This window comes from Cydia fagiglandana, chromosome 5, assembly GCF_963556715.1.
Source record: "Cydia fagiglandana chromosome 5, ilCydFagi1.1, whole genome shotgun sequence".
Classification (NCBI taxonomy): Eukaryota; Metazoa; Arthropoda; class Insecta; order Lepidoptera; family Tortricidae; genus Cydia; species Cydia fagiglandana.
In genome coordinates, this window is record NC_085936.1 from 1,724,322 (window position 1) to 1,739,745 (window position 15,424).

Consider the following 15,424-nt stretch of genomic DNA (forward strand, 5'->3'; position numbering starts at 1 on the left):
TATGCATTAACCCAGCTGGGTGTACATCCGAGAAAGATGCTCAAAAGAACGTTTGATGGGCATTTTTGCATCTGGAAAGATACGGGGCGAGTGTTTAGTATACGTCAGTTTGGATTGACGTATACTCGTATAGTCCAAGTCAGTGGCGTTTTATATAGGTGTAGGCAAAGTGGCCCCTCGTCCACGGCCTCTCGCTGAAGGAGGCCCCGCCAACCCTTTTATTACCGTGAGAATATATCATATTGAAAGATAAGGGCCTCGCAGATCAGAGAGCATACTGCGAACCACGATCGACGTGTTGCCTCCCTGCCACACTTACGTACGAATTTATATGTGCGATAGAGAGGCAACACGTCGAACGTGGTTCGAGGTAGGCCCTCTGACTTCGCCAACGGCTAGATTAGTTCACGCTACGCTACTGGTCCAGTTTATATTTAAATTATTTAATGCGTCATCAAATCATTCTCCTATGCATGTTGACTACTCCGCGCATCAGGTCCGTGAAATTACAATACAATACAATACAAATCCTCTTTAAATTCTTTCATTCACTTTCATAAAACTGTTATTTAATAATCGTCTTATGTTTCATCAACCCTTAAGTCTCCAGAGCTCACGCGCAATCCTTAACCAGGTTTACATCGAAACGATCAGAAGAATCCTACCACCATTTGCTGTGTTGGTAGCATTGAGCCTCTGTACCAGCTTACCTCCTAAATACCTTAACAGTTACACCGGAGGCCTAGCTAATCGTTTATTGAACACGCAAATCGAAACCTTAAATAACTTATGGAAATCACATCGATTTTTGTTCGTTTCTGTCACCCCAATACATTTTAATGACATCTTAATACATTTTTCTGTCATCCCAACACATTTTTCTGTCATCCCAATACATCTTTCTGTCGTCCCAATACATATTCACTTTTTGATAAACGAGTGTCGTCTTGGCGACGGCACCTGTCAGCTCCATAGACAAGCTTGTGAGTTTCTGAAGGACTTAAGATGGTCAGAGGCGTTGTCAGCATCTATTATAATTATTGGTACTTTATAGCCACGTATTCAGTCTTTTAAGCTCATTGGTTAGTGTTAGGACTCTTCCAATCGCAAAGGTGCTTACTCTGAATGATTTATTCATTTCATTCCTGTCTGCTTTGATACGAGTATAAAATACTTTGTATCTTCTTTGCTTTAGTTTTGGGCTATGATCGTTATTGGGTGCATAGTCATTTCCATTCACATTCAACTGTCGAAGTTTTTAGTCATATAATCTCGAGCTAACTTTAGGTTTTTTTCGTACGATGAGTAGATAAGGAAAGGCGGGGTAAGTCTAACATAGTTTATTTTGCTCGGGGCAAGACAAATAGTATGCGGATTCCATATAAGTGATAGTCTTACCCCACCTTACCTTACATTAATTCCGCGGATGTGAAATCTATGTTAAATCATTCAGAATAAGCCCTTTAATTTACTTATAATTATCATATATTTAGGCAAAGCTATAAATCGAGATTTGACATAAGCCATGACATTGGATTTGTTAAGCCGATGACTGTCGAAATTCGTGGGGGTCTAGGCTAGATTTAGGATTCTAGATCACTTATAGACATAGAGGTAAGAGAAGGGGAGTTTATATCATAAACAAAACATACAATGTTGGAAAGGGTAGGGCAAGGAAAACACTACCAAGTCATAGGTTATTACAGCCGTTGTACCTGCCCGAACGAACATAAAAAACAATCTGATAAAAAAAATACATTCATTTATGTTAAATATTTAAAATAAAATATACCTACCGTTAAGTGGTCCTACTTCGCTTCAACATTAAGAGATTATGAATAAATTATTACATTTATGAGCACACATAATAATTCAATACGTACCTATATTATTCATTTTCGTTTACGGTTAGGTTACTTATATAAATATAAAATAGAAATATAATTTCTGAATATGTTAAACATCTAATAATTTTACAGAGCAATTGGAGTATAATTACGCACAGTGGAGCAAAGTAGGACCATTTTACGGTAACTTTTTAATTTACCCCTTTAATAATCATAACACCTCTTTTTAGTCTTAGAATGTTTATTGGAGTTACAAAGTTAAGGTCTTTGATGGGTCATTCTCTGAGAATATGTCTGCAGTTGCATCTAATTGCAATCACCTTTTTCATATATTTTGTATGAGTCGCGGTAATTAAACCGCAGACATATTTTTTGAGAATGACCCTGATGTATTTTTTTTAATAACTGAGTATTATTTCCAGATTATATTTGCAAAAGTTGGCGGAGGTAAGGCATTTGGATAAATCTAAGTTATCGTGCTATTGAGTCTAGCTAGTTAAGACTAGAAAAAGTTCTATTATTAATATGTTGAGTTTAGAATGGACAAAAGTTAGTGCGATAGAGAACTGACTGCTAAAATATAACAACCAAGGATAATGTAAAACAAGAGACTTGTGTTACAACACAAGAACAAACAGGGGCTAAACTGAATCGCAACAAGGACTTCATGGTAATTAACCGGGTCATTTATGGCATTGGAAAAAATATAGTTCAAAAACCTTAAAAGTTTCCTTCGCTGTCTAGAAATAATGTACTGTACCTACATAAATAGTTGTACCGACACAAAGTAACGTTTTTTAACCCATTCAAGAAATAACTAATTCCTTGTTCAATAAAATATAATATTAATTTTCAGCTAGCTGTCCAATGTACCCCAGGTTCCCCATCGCACTTAGAAGAGAACTATTCAGATTTGTTATTTATCTATTTTTCGATTTAAATACCTATGTATAACAACTATTGTAAAAAGTTACTGAGGTTACATTTCGAAAACTTCGATTAGTAAGATGAGTTACTTATTTCTGAACACTTTTAATTTTATAACGATATACTTTAGGTACTTTATTGCATTAAAAAGTCCTTTAAAACAACAACAAGCAGTGGTACCCAATGTAATTATCGATAGTTTAAAGTAGATAGTAAATTTATTATTTTTTAAACTTATGTGGGTTACCATCTCGTTTTCGAAATGAAACATCTGTAACAACATTCGTCCTTATATTATAATCTGGCTTTAAATATTGGGTTTCGTTTATCGGCTTACAAATAAACGCGGTATACTTCATTTAAAATTGCTATTATGATGCAATCGATACGATACATTTTATAGGATTGGTAGGAACGCATTATAAGCTTAACACCATAAACAGATGGTAAAGTAGAAATAACCTACCGGTTAAGCCTCCTCCACACTCGTGCGCGAATCGCGGCGCGAAGCCGCGAACGCGAGTGTGGCGTCGATTTTCGCAGACAGCGAAATCGACTCCACACTCGCGTTCGCGGCTTCGCCCGCGATTCACACGCATAGTCTGGAGGGGGCTTTACGCCAATACTATTTTTTTTCTAATTCAAATTTCACTTTGTGAACTACTTAGTTTGATATGTTTAATGCCATCGAACATGTACTTAGGGAAATTAAAAATATAATTAATCGGAAAACTTTCCGTCTGTCTTTTAAAGAGCAGAATTGAATCTGTTATCGTAATAGCAATTTTAATATGTGATAATGATTACATTTTAGATATCTGTCGACGTACATTTTACACACAAAACACATCCTTGTAGCATCACATACAGCAACAATAACTAGCCTAGCTTAAAAGCCAAGCATTGAAATGTCAAAACCTTACAAATTCAATCTGTCTTTCTACTTCACTTTTTTTTAAGATCCCACAAACACTTGCAGTCTTTTCAGCCAGTATAAACCAACTCCTAATTCAAATTAGGAATTCACATTCCGTTTTCGGGTGCGTTCCCAAAGACTAAACTGCGTTCACTGTCTTTCGCGCCTATTTGAATTCCTGTTCGGATGCGTTCTAAAATCATACTAACGTCTTCACTTACGCTCGCGTTCACTTAGTGGCAGTTTCATTTTTTTAAGCCGGTGTTACATCCAGGCGAAAGCTGGGGATCCGTCGGATGACAGTGAGTCGAGGGATCGACGCACCAATTTAGAACGCTGTTGTCAGTAAAGCGACGAACTCGAGCATGGGTTCTCGACGCCTTGCATTTGTTGATCGGGGTTTGTTGATAACTGGAAATATAGATTAACAACATTATAGTAAAAGTATTGCAATTAGTGGCAATAATTAGTATACATAAAAATGTTATCAAGATTTGAATATTGCGATGAATTTTACATCAAGGTTACTTGTAATTTCTATAAAGTGCCTACAAAATTTATGCGACCTTATACTCATTGCATTGATTTTTCAATGCATATTTGATTAATTCATTAGGAAGTTTGAATAGGGGCAACGTGGTCACATGACAAACACAAACATTTATGTGTACAAACAATAGGCAAAGTGATATCAACTTTTTCTGCCAAACTGACAATCTTTGGCAAAATTGTCTTTGGTTGTCACTCGACACGGTTTGCGAAAGTTAAACATCATTTGACAGACAGTTGACACCACTCGGAAGGACCAGGAATAACATTCATACTTCTCTGATTTCACATACAGATGGCAGCAGTCCATCCGTGGAGTTGTTGGGAGAGCGCGGAGACGGAGTAGGCGCATGTTTAGGTATCTCTCTTCCCGCATTCATTTTGTCGTGCAACTGAGCGAGACGCATGCTCATCTGTCGCCTCTCCTTCTGCTCTCGCTCCTTCTCCCAACGTCTAGCGCTGTAGCTCCTTATAGAGGATGAACTGCTTTGTACTGAACTTATACTTGGACGTCGGGAACCTGGATCATAAAAATGACAGTCAGATTTTGAAATACGATTAATGAAGTATGTGCGTGCTATGCGATGCTGTGTTTGATGCATAGCTTGAATGTGTCGATAAAAATATTAAAGCCAAGTTTGTTTTCTTGAGCAAAGGTTTCGAAACACAGTGAGAAGCTTCTGAAATTTTTTTATTTGTGACAATGAATATGCTGATTGATATTGAAATAGACGAAGTAGTGTCTTGAAGTGTGTGCTTAAAAATTTAATTTCATAAATAATTGTTATCTGAATGTAATCAGCGACAGACGGACGAATTTAAATAAATTTTCATGAAATTTCAAACTGGCTAGCCCCGCTAGCCTGGCTTGTTATTAAAGAGTATCAATTTTCGACGATAAAAATGGAAATTGTGTTTACAGCTTTGATCAAATCCTTACTTGTAGGTTAAAATCAAAATGTATATTATAATTATACCAATTACGTGTAAAAAAGTTAAGGGCCACCCCACAGTAGCGTCTTACGAGCGTCGTCGTCTTGCCAGCGCCTGCGCAACGGCGATGCGACGTCTGTAATGTCTTTCGAACGTCAGCGTCTTGCCAGCGACTTGTTAGCGCCTGCACAGCGTTCTTGCCCTGATGCGGGCGCGGCGCTGACAAGACGCTGGTAAGACTCCGACGTTCGAAAGACGCTAGTGTGGGGCGGCCCTAATAGTTACATATTTTATTCCCATTCTGATCAATGCCGTAAAATAAACATAAATATTGCAACTTCTTCGAGCATTAAAAACATTGAGTAACCAGCTTTTTGGCAGTCTTATTCCAGCTTTAGAAGTTCCTGTGGCGATGCGTCAAATACTACACGTAGGTAGCTTAGTTTAATTTTTTATTTAAGTAAACCGTGATGAGACAGATAAAAGGCAACGCAACTGAAACTTCTCTTAATCTTATTTTCTTTTTTATACCCCTGAACAGCACAATTCTAAATACATTATGAGGTGTAGAATACAACATGTAGTCAACAGTGTGACATGAACATCGCAACCAAACGCCAGCATGCAACAGTATATACGATAACAGCGTAACTACAATATGGCATATTTGATACACCAATTTTAGAAATTCTGTGATAATTCAAAAAGAGAAATATGTAGTCTCTTGCTTTCATGTGTAAAAAAAGAAACGAACCAGATACTGCGAATTGTCACAAACCGTCTTACCAAAACGTTTGGGGCGGTATAGTTAAATAAAAAAATAATAATGTTGAGTTTGTCCAAGTCAGGTTCATTTGGAATAATTACTTAAGAATAACTAACTATTCTTGATACCGTATGAGTAGCCATATCTTATAATTACATTGCCGATAAAGCATGAAGCGAGGTGCGTGTGAAACTGAGGCTTAGCTCACCTTAGCCCTCCCTATTTTGAAATTGCCTGTTTCACTGGCTTCTAAATGTTTCTAAATTATTCATTATCATGTAGGCAAATCAACCGATGGAAAGCAGCCACTTCGAACAGGCAATTTCAACAGGATGCTACGCTTATTGTCTGTGAATTTAGCCTTTTTGTGTTACATATACAAGCCAATGTGAGGTTAGATATGTGTTTCAGTGTAAGGTCAACTTTACCTCATTTCTTTATGGCACTGCAAATGTATAATAAATGTCATACCTCATAACAAGATCAGATGGGAAACTTGCGTCTAGCAAATGACAATACCCTAAAAGTAGAGGTTGAGGATAGGGACAATTGCTCTGTAGTTGCAGTTTACCCACTAGACCTTGCTAAGTTGGAGATACATTCGCAGTGTCATACAACAACAGTGTGGTAGAAAGAGATAGAAGGAAGGACCATGGCCATCTTGCTCGCGCCACGGGAAGGCACGACAGGTCGCGACTCACACCATATTTTTCTGAAGACATGCCTTCACCCACCATTACGGCTAACGAAGAAAGCATCAAACACGGCGTCACACAAATAAAGCTCACATGTACGATCCTTCGTTTGGTTCGTCACTGATGAGTCCAAATATGCCATTAAGGGTTAAAGGATCATTTTACTGATTAAGGATACAATGAAGGAAACTATTTAAGGCTACCTTATTTCCACTGATAAAAAAGCAAGACCACCACTAAGAGACCGCAGCCTAAGAAAATATAAAGTTGGGATATAAATTTTGTGGCAAATATCAGAAGAAGTCTGCGTACATACAATAATCAAGACCAAACATAGGTATTTGAAGGAAGATTGAGAAATACTCATTCCACAAAAGTTGTATACTAAATATGGCTATGGCAGAGGTACAGTCAATAATATCGATATATAAAAGGTACTCACTTGTGATGTAGATGGATAATTCTTGAAACCTAGAACAACCTGTTAAGAATAACTTAAGTTGTCAAACGGACGCCGATGTCTTTGTTTGATCGAAAACACATCGCCAATTGTAGGGGATCAATGAAGAAAACGTCAAAAGCAAGGAGTTGTTGTCTACTCATTATCTTTAAATGGATAAGTAATAAACCAAACCAAACTTGTAAAGAAACTAAAACTGAAGAAGGAGAAAGACAGCTTAAGAAATAGATTTTAGGATAGTCAGGAGAACTAGTAAATGTAATGGGGTAACTTGGATTGTTCTAACAAAAGTCTTCAAGGAGGAATAACTAATCTAGCATATTGGTTCTTGAGCTGAGCAGGTACTAGGATTTTAGACATCCCTTTCTTATACTAGAGCCATCAGGTATGTGCTTCCTTTAGTCAAAGAAAGACACGAGGGCCGTCGGGGAATTGGCGAGAACAGGAAAGCTATAATGGGAAAGCTAGAAAGAGAAGGACATCAATATTGACTCAACGGGCATATTTGGAGCATCATGTGCGTCGTGACTCGCGCCGCTAACACCAACGCAACAACTAACGGGACGTCCCATGCGACACTCGCGGCGGACGGGTGCTGGACTCTCGAATTTCTATCACCGAATTTCCAAAATCGAAGCAACGATTTATTATATTAGATAATCCCACCAAAAACAGGGAAAATGCCCTGAATGACTTCGAGAAAAGGTTTGGCTGTGCTTTTGTTTGTTTGAACAAAGCGATATAATTTTATACAACATTTTCGATGTTTATTTTATTTGTATACTTAGTCAAGGTACTCCTGACTGTACAAGTTTGGTCATTGCCTCGATTTGAACTTCGGAGTGGATTTTACGTTTCTGATGTTTTGTATGCCTAACTATAGTTAGACTAAGAAAAATCTGCAGAGATTTTGATAGGCCACGCAGTGCAAGACAGTGTAGAAGGTTGAGAGGCAATAGAGATTACTTACTCTCTCCAGGCGGGTGTTATGCCTGTGGACCGAAGTCCGTTGTGAGTTAGTCGGAAGTTATATATATAGAAACTGACATTATAACTCTGTAGACGCGATGGGTCTCATACTAATTGCGTTCTTGCTCCCTAACGCCATCTGTTAGATTATTATGGCACGACGTTGGCAGTGACAGCTAGAGGAGACGCCACAACAGTGTTATTTTAAACGTCAAACTTCTATGAAATTATGACGTATAAATAACACTTGCACTGCATGGGCAAAATCGCTGCAGACTTTTCTTGGTGTAACTCTACTATGTTTAGTGTAATTATTTTTAATTTTCTTTGCGTCTTCTTGTGTTATCGTTTTCATCAGCTATGTTGTCGTTAATGATAGCCACAGCTTAATTCTGTGTTTAAAACTTTCCGAATAAGAAAGTGGATATGATTTTAATTTGTTTCGGATACTTATTCCAATATTATTTTCAAGAACTTTACTTCTAAATAAATCTTGATCTGGTATCAAAGATCAATAAGTGATCTTCGTATAATATTGAACTTGTGTTATATGTTTGTTTGACCAACGATAAATATGTTATGTTCCTCCACGGTACGGTATTTAATTACTAATTAATGGTGAACTGATCAGGAATAAGAAACAAATCGACTACAATAAGTAATGAGCCTGATTGCCAAATATTGATAGTGGGACATAAGTACTACTTGTAGACGTAGAAACTGAGAATAAAGATTTTACTGGACAGTTTCAAGTGTGATCTGCTTTACAATACTTAACATGCTACGCGACTAGGGCATCCTTAACAGTGCGATGAAGATGAGCGCAGAAATTCGAGAGTCACTTAGTTGACCATTAAAATGTGGGTTCACGACTGATCGCCAAAGTAATTCTGATTCCCTCTTGAGGTGTGGAGATAACTGACAATCAATTTAGAATATCGCAGTTGTTTTAAATACCTATTTAAATAATTTGTAACTAGATAACTACACTATTGGCTGTGACAGAATGCCAACATATCTCCCAAAAATAACCTGCCAATGTAAATAATCACCGACGCAGCGTGTAGGTCGAATGTCCCTTACACTTCACGGTATTGTAGTCGATAAAGACATTAATGACATACTTAACCACAATTCAACTCTAAGTAATGTACCTGCTTAGACAAATAAATCAGTATTTAGTAATTTTTTATTTGCTTTTTCTTGCTTGTTCTCTTGTATTTCCTCTTTACATGGCGACCGCGACATTACATTTTTAACCACCTACTGAATTATTTTCAGTATTCTCTAAGTGTTACTATTTATTACTATCGAGCTTGACTGCCAATTTTTATTAAACACTTTAGTAGCAATATAAAAATCAGTCGTAAAACACCCAGGCCGCACCCGCCCGCCGCACACCGAACGTGCATTATGGGAAGGCGCGCTGCATACATCGTTATCACCTTTGGCGGCGCACTTGGGCGCGTGCGCGCCGCCGTCCCGCCTTACGGCCTTCAGGTGGCGCGAGATTAGCAAGATGGCCGCCGTGCGCGCCGCACCTGCGCGCGACGCCGACACCGGCACGCCGCGCCGCGACGCGCGCCGCGAGCCGCCCGACTCCAGCGTGGCGCCCGTGCCGCCCGAGCGCGACGACGCGCGCGACGACGCGCGGGTTGCGCTCAGAGTGCCGCCTGGAAACATACAAATGTCGTTAGCCTACTGAATTCCATTTAGGGTTGACATACGTCAGGATTTCCCTTGACATGTCAAGATTTTTGTCCTTTGTCAGGATTGCGGGGGAACTTCGCGAGTGTCACGTCAGAGATTTCAGAAACCTTAACTAAGCACTAGAATTTAGCTAAAAGTTTGGAGTTAGGCAGAAGAAAGGGAACGTTGTGCTACTTGTGCTTTAGCTACCTACAACATAATACGACCCCATGTTGATAGCAAAATCTTGAGAATTCTCTTCATGAGAAGCGCTTCTTCTGGCTGGAGCTTAAATGAATTTACCGGTATTAGTCTCGTTGAGTGAGTACAAACACGGTGGTGTGAGCCGCGCGTCGGCGAGGTGCGCAGGGTGGTAGCGTGCCCGCGTGTAAAGGTGCAACACCATGCACAGTAATCCCCCCAGCACGAAGATACCCGACGCTACGCCGAGCAGCGTCGGCATATCCGCTGTCAGCAGCACGAGGTCTGCAAAAAGGAGAAAACTACTTAAAGGAGAAGGAGGAAGAGAACGCTGAATTAATCGCACGAAAGTCCAACAGAATGATCGTCAGGATGTAAGAACCTTGGAAGAAAGTACATGTTGATATCATCTTAGGAGAGATTCATAAACATTGTTGATTGGGACGTGGATAATCCCTTAGATTTGGATTATATGGAAATCTCAAACATTGTCAAACAGTACTCACTAGCACTACAAAAAAAGCCGGGCTAGATAATTTCTTCGCTTAGCTTACCTTCAGTGCAGAACACTCTCTGCGTCGGTCGATTGTGTGTCGTACTGTGGTACCCGGGATCACACTGGCAGAACGCGTTGTGGTTGACCTGGACGCATGACGCGTGGGGATCGAAGGCGCGACACGTTTGCCGGTAGAAGCATTGCTCGCCGAGCTTTTTTGCTGGAATGGAAATTTGCTTATAAGTACCTATCTTTATAAAGGTGCTCATCAGCTTAGGAGTTTTAAAAGTAAAGTTGATCCCACCAAAAACATTCTGTAAAAAACTAGCCAAGTCTCGATGGAGCTGCTTGTTTATCTCTAAAAAGTAATGAAATCTAGACAAAGTCGTGCCAAGTCTAAGGTTCCTTACTGCGATTTCTTTATTATTATAGTTAATGTTGTGTGACTTGGCCGTTGAAGGGTACACAAGGGTACAAAACCAGGTGCTCCATGACACCATTGCACCAATCTGCCATTGCACCAAAAAGAAGTGTTTTTCAGGCTCGCCCATACATAAGTATTATTGAAATACGCAGCTTTATCAAGCCTACAATTGACTGGGTTATTGAATCAACGTTTTCCAAGTGGCAATTTTCCATCGTCAATGGGTAGCGGTTCTGGCGACAGATTGGTGCAATGGTGTCATGGAGCACCTGGTTTTGTACCCTTGTGTACCCTTCAACGGCCAAGTCACACAACATTAACTATAATAATAAAGAAATCGCAGTAAGGAACCTTAGACTTGGCACGACTTTGTCTAGATTTCATTACTTTTTAGAGATAAACAAGCAGCTCCATCGAGACTTGGCTAGTTTTTTACAGAATGTTTTTGGTGGGATTTCACTTCTTTTTGTAGAAACCTCCTGGCACTGATTAAAATAACCGACTTGGTTTCACATTACATCTCAAAACTTTTTTGTAGTAAAAGTGTTGCGAGACTTGCACCTTTTTACATGTAATGTTTTTGATGGGATCTCATCTCTTTTTGTAGGCAGTCCTTCTTTTCGGGTACTCATACCCATACTATGTATACACATATCATAACTAAACATATCTTCATTGATACTCACATCGTACATCGTAGTGTACCTTTACTTTACCTACTATTTGTAGGAACTGCAACAGTAACTTTGTAATATCATATATTTATATGGGATTACAAACTTACTTATGCAGTTCTTAGATCTTTAAAACGTGACTGATATTGCAATATTTTTAGGTTTTCCCTTTATGTGGCCATTAAACCCTAACTCTGTACCAAATTTCAGCTCTCTGAGTTTATGGGAAGTACTAGTTCTATTCTGATGATCATGAGTGAGTTTCATAAATGCGAAACTTTGCTTTCGCTTAACTTCGGAACTAAATGACCTACAGACTTGAAAGTTTGGATTTTAAGTATGTGATTATAGCTTACTGGATGACCAAAATTTCTGCGTTCTGGTCTTATCCAGAGGTTCTCAAATAGGGGCCTGAAAATGCGGCGAAATGGTTCCAGTAAAGGATGGTACGGCAGTGTTTGCTTCGCGCTCGACTTGGCGGGGGCACTGCCGTGCCCCCCGATAAGGCACTATTGCAGTGTCTTGTGGATAGTGCTAGTTAAGTTAGTTAAGTAACGCTAAAGCTCTCTTACGAGAAACGGAAATTCTCTTGAATACCTGCTTAACTAAAGCGGATTTTATCATGGGATGAGAAAGAAAGGTTTCCAATAAGATAGCTTGACGACTTAGTCAATATTGCAGGGAAGCGTAGGATAAAATGTGCAAATCACGAATTCACGACTGGTCGTTGTGGAGATTGAGTGAAATCTTTGTCCAGCATTCGAAATCTATTGGTTGATAGGTACGTTAAGGAACGAATGGATTCTAGTGTATATGGATCTAAATGCACAAAAGGTTTATTCGGCTCCATTGATTGATCCGGCCAATGGATCCTAGTGGTCGCGGGTGATATGAGAAGATTGATTTGATAAGTTTACAGAGAGAGAGAGAGAGAGAGAGAAAGAGAGAGAGAGAGAGAGAAAGAGAGAGAGAAAGAGAGAGTGAGAGAGAACTCAGACGCCTCCGTTTCCCTTAGAAAGATAAGATAAGGTAAGGTAAACTAAAGTTTTTATACGTAAGTTATATTTGGTAGTAAAATTGGATTAACTGGTTATTAAAAGACCGTTAAGTGTTTACTGTGTTTATGACGGACATCAAACTGTCCACTTCTCATAAACTACAAAGTGTTTTAATGAAGCATATATTGCACTATTAAATTTAAGAGGCTGTTTCTTAATGCTAGCAGCTTAATATTGATTTTCTGAAGACAATATACAGAAAAATCAAATAGAGGGGCATAAGCCAAGTGATAATATGATTATAGAAAACGAAAATATCATCATCATTCAGAAACTTCCGGACCACCCCAGAGAGGCTCCAAACAGTCCCAACTAAAACAGGGCTTCTGTTTCAATTGCCACTATTACCTATTTAACGTTTACGGAACACGGCAGATAACGTTTTTCAATTTTCGATGTAACGCTACGTCTTACGTAGGCGAACAACGCGCGAACGCGGCGCGGCGCGGCGCGGCGAAATCAATCCTTTGATGCCCATAGAAGTGTCCTACGTAAGCGATCTCGTTGCGAACGCGGTGCGGCGCGATTTGCACGCGAATGTCAGGCGGCGCGGCGCGGCGCGGCGCGGCGGCGGCCGCTTTCGCCGCGCCGCGCCGCGCCGCGTTCGCGCGTTGTTCGCCTACGTAAGACGTAGCGTAAGCGGTAGGCCCTCAGATGTGATTATTGATTGATAGCAACTCTAGATGAGGTGGAGTTAATAGACCTTCTAACGTTTCAACCGTACCTTTAGCGCACCCGCGCGCGACGCCGAGATTGACAGGGTGCTTGGGGTCGCATTGACAGGAATTTGACGTCGGGTCGCAGAATACGTGCAGTAGCGCCGGGTTGCATGTGAACTCGCATGGCGATCCCAGGTACTTGCCCTTTTCTGAAACGAAAAAAAAAATCATTTATTTATTCATTCATTTATACATTCATTCTATAGAAGCCTCGGCCGGGACGCGGACCGTTCTAGCTCAAGTCATTCTTTTTACGGTCATTAATAAAATTTGCTATACCTACTCGTGTCGAAAGTTATACTTAATTATTTACCTACGTCTATCGAGTCCCCAAAACTTTGTCCTATCGAACGGTTTTAAATCAAAATTCTCCAAACGGAATTCATTAAAATCTCTTTGAATCCCCATCGACTACCGGTTCCGGCAGATAAGGTTCGGAAATTAAATTTGAATCAAATAACCGTTTAACAATTTCGTTAGAGAATTATATAGTAACACCCTGTATGACAAACTTAGATGGAGGACTACCCTCTGGGGCAAAGTTGGACTTAGAGTCAATAAGCTGAACCACTAAACTAAATATGTATTGGCATGATATTGGGAGAATAGAACCGTTTTTCCCCCGAAGGGTAAAAAACGGATATTTAGGTTCCTGCCGAAGCTTGAACCACATTATGAGATAACACCCTTGTAACTCAGCCCTAATCAAGCGAATTCATCAACTAGTAGCGCCATCTATCGCGCCACTCAAGTACTAATGTCGCCCGGTTGCCAGCGCTCGGCTGCTTTCTCTTCAGTACCACATAAGCCGGCAAGGCCCTTAGGTGTGGTTCAAGCTTCGGCAGGAACCTAAATATCCGTTTTTTACCCTTCGGGGGAAAAACGGTTCTATTTAGGTGTCCGTGCCTTCGCTTGAACCACATTATGAGACGTGTTTAAACCTCTGCCGGCGCTGGTCCGGGCGTACTGTGACTGATAATATTTATTATTTATGCAAAAATCACATAATAAGAACGTGGTCTTGAAATTTATTCCATATAGATATACTAAAGGATTGTTTGCGTCAAACTAGATTTTCCTTATTTGAAATTACCGATAGATGAGACAATTGTTAGCACTGACTGGCAACATAAGTTATCCGTTGCGACTATAAAATTACTTAACTTTATATAAAACAAAACTGTGTAATTATTAGTTGAAAAACTGTCCCTAAAATCATAATTAAAGATATAAGAAGGTACTTGTAGGTCGTACAATTTTTAAGTGTAACCACTATCTGTAGTAGTAGCTCTGATGCATGTAACGTGAACCACATCGAGTGAGTTTTACATTAAACCCGTCCAAACTACCTCTGATGCTTTCCTTACAATAGCCCACTAGGTGATAAAAAGGTTTTGTTGTATGATGTAATGATATTACTACTACTTATCTACTGCTTACCACAAAAATAGCACTGTCGGCCCATCAACTGTTTAAAATTTGTAACTAATTGGAAAAGCTTGGGTCCTCTCTGATCTCTGATTTATCGTATTTTCCAACAATTTAATATAAATTGGTAAGTTGCATCATATGATAGGCCAGATGTAATGTTCTATACGTCTATGTGGACAAATAACCAAATGTTCGTAAGTATAGGTACCCACTAGAATACGTCATTGTCATTATTTAGATATAAATAGTTATTGACTAGGTATACCAGGTTTATTTGTTAATGGGCTATCATTACATAAGGACAACATATTCCGTAAACAAATGAGTAAAACCAAAAAATTATAAACATGATGTACTTATTTGTGGAAGCCATTGAGATTTATTTCGAATCGAGTACTCCTCTGCCTGAAAGTAGCGTCAGAAAGTGAAGAAGAAAATACAACACTTCATGATTTAATGTATGCGTTACTAACTAGTAACAACTCTCAGCAGTAGTTTCAACTGAGCCGATAATACATCCTACCTTACTGATTAGTTTTAGGCGAGGGTTGCTTTAAAAACAACCATATTAATAGTAATTCATGAATAGATATTAATTCTTATATGAAAAGGCCTCCTAGTCCTCCTACCTATTTCAAGTGTCAATTATGAATCACAGATAACTGGAAAC

At 39.3% G+C, this 15,424-nt stretch overlaps 1 protein-coding gene across 2 annotated transcripts in view; it reads right to left on the minus strand.

Annotated features, from left to right (window-relative positions):
- The window catches only part of LOC134664298 (uncharacterized), a 184,378-nt gene that overhangs the window by 118,009 nt on the left and 50,945 nt on the right, over positions 1–15,424 (minus strand). The window contains exons 3-8 of one of the 2 annotated variants that reach the window (XM_063520862.1): positions 13,329–13,472; positions 10,507–10,668; positions 10,055–10,237; positions 9,604–9,735; positions 4,515–4,759; positions 3,371–4,101 (exon numbers count right to left, since the gene is read on the minus strand). In XM_063520862.1, the coding sequence (XP_063376932.1) occupies positions 4,033–4,101; positions 4,515–4,759; positions 9,604–9,735; positions 10,055–10,237; positions 10,507–10,668; positions 13,329–13,472 (935 nt within the window). In that variant the 3' untranslated portion in view covers positions 3,371–4,032. Of the gene's footprint in view, positions 1–3,370; positions 4,102–4,506; positions 4,760–9,603; positions 9,736–10,054; positions 10,238–10,506; positions 10,669–13,328; positions 13,473–15,424 lie in introns of those variants that run through there. The other variant, XM_063520863.1, reaches the window with a different exon arrangement.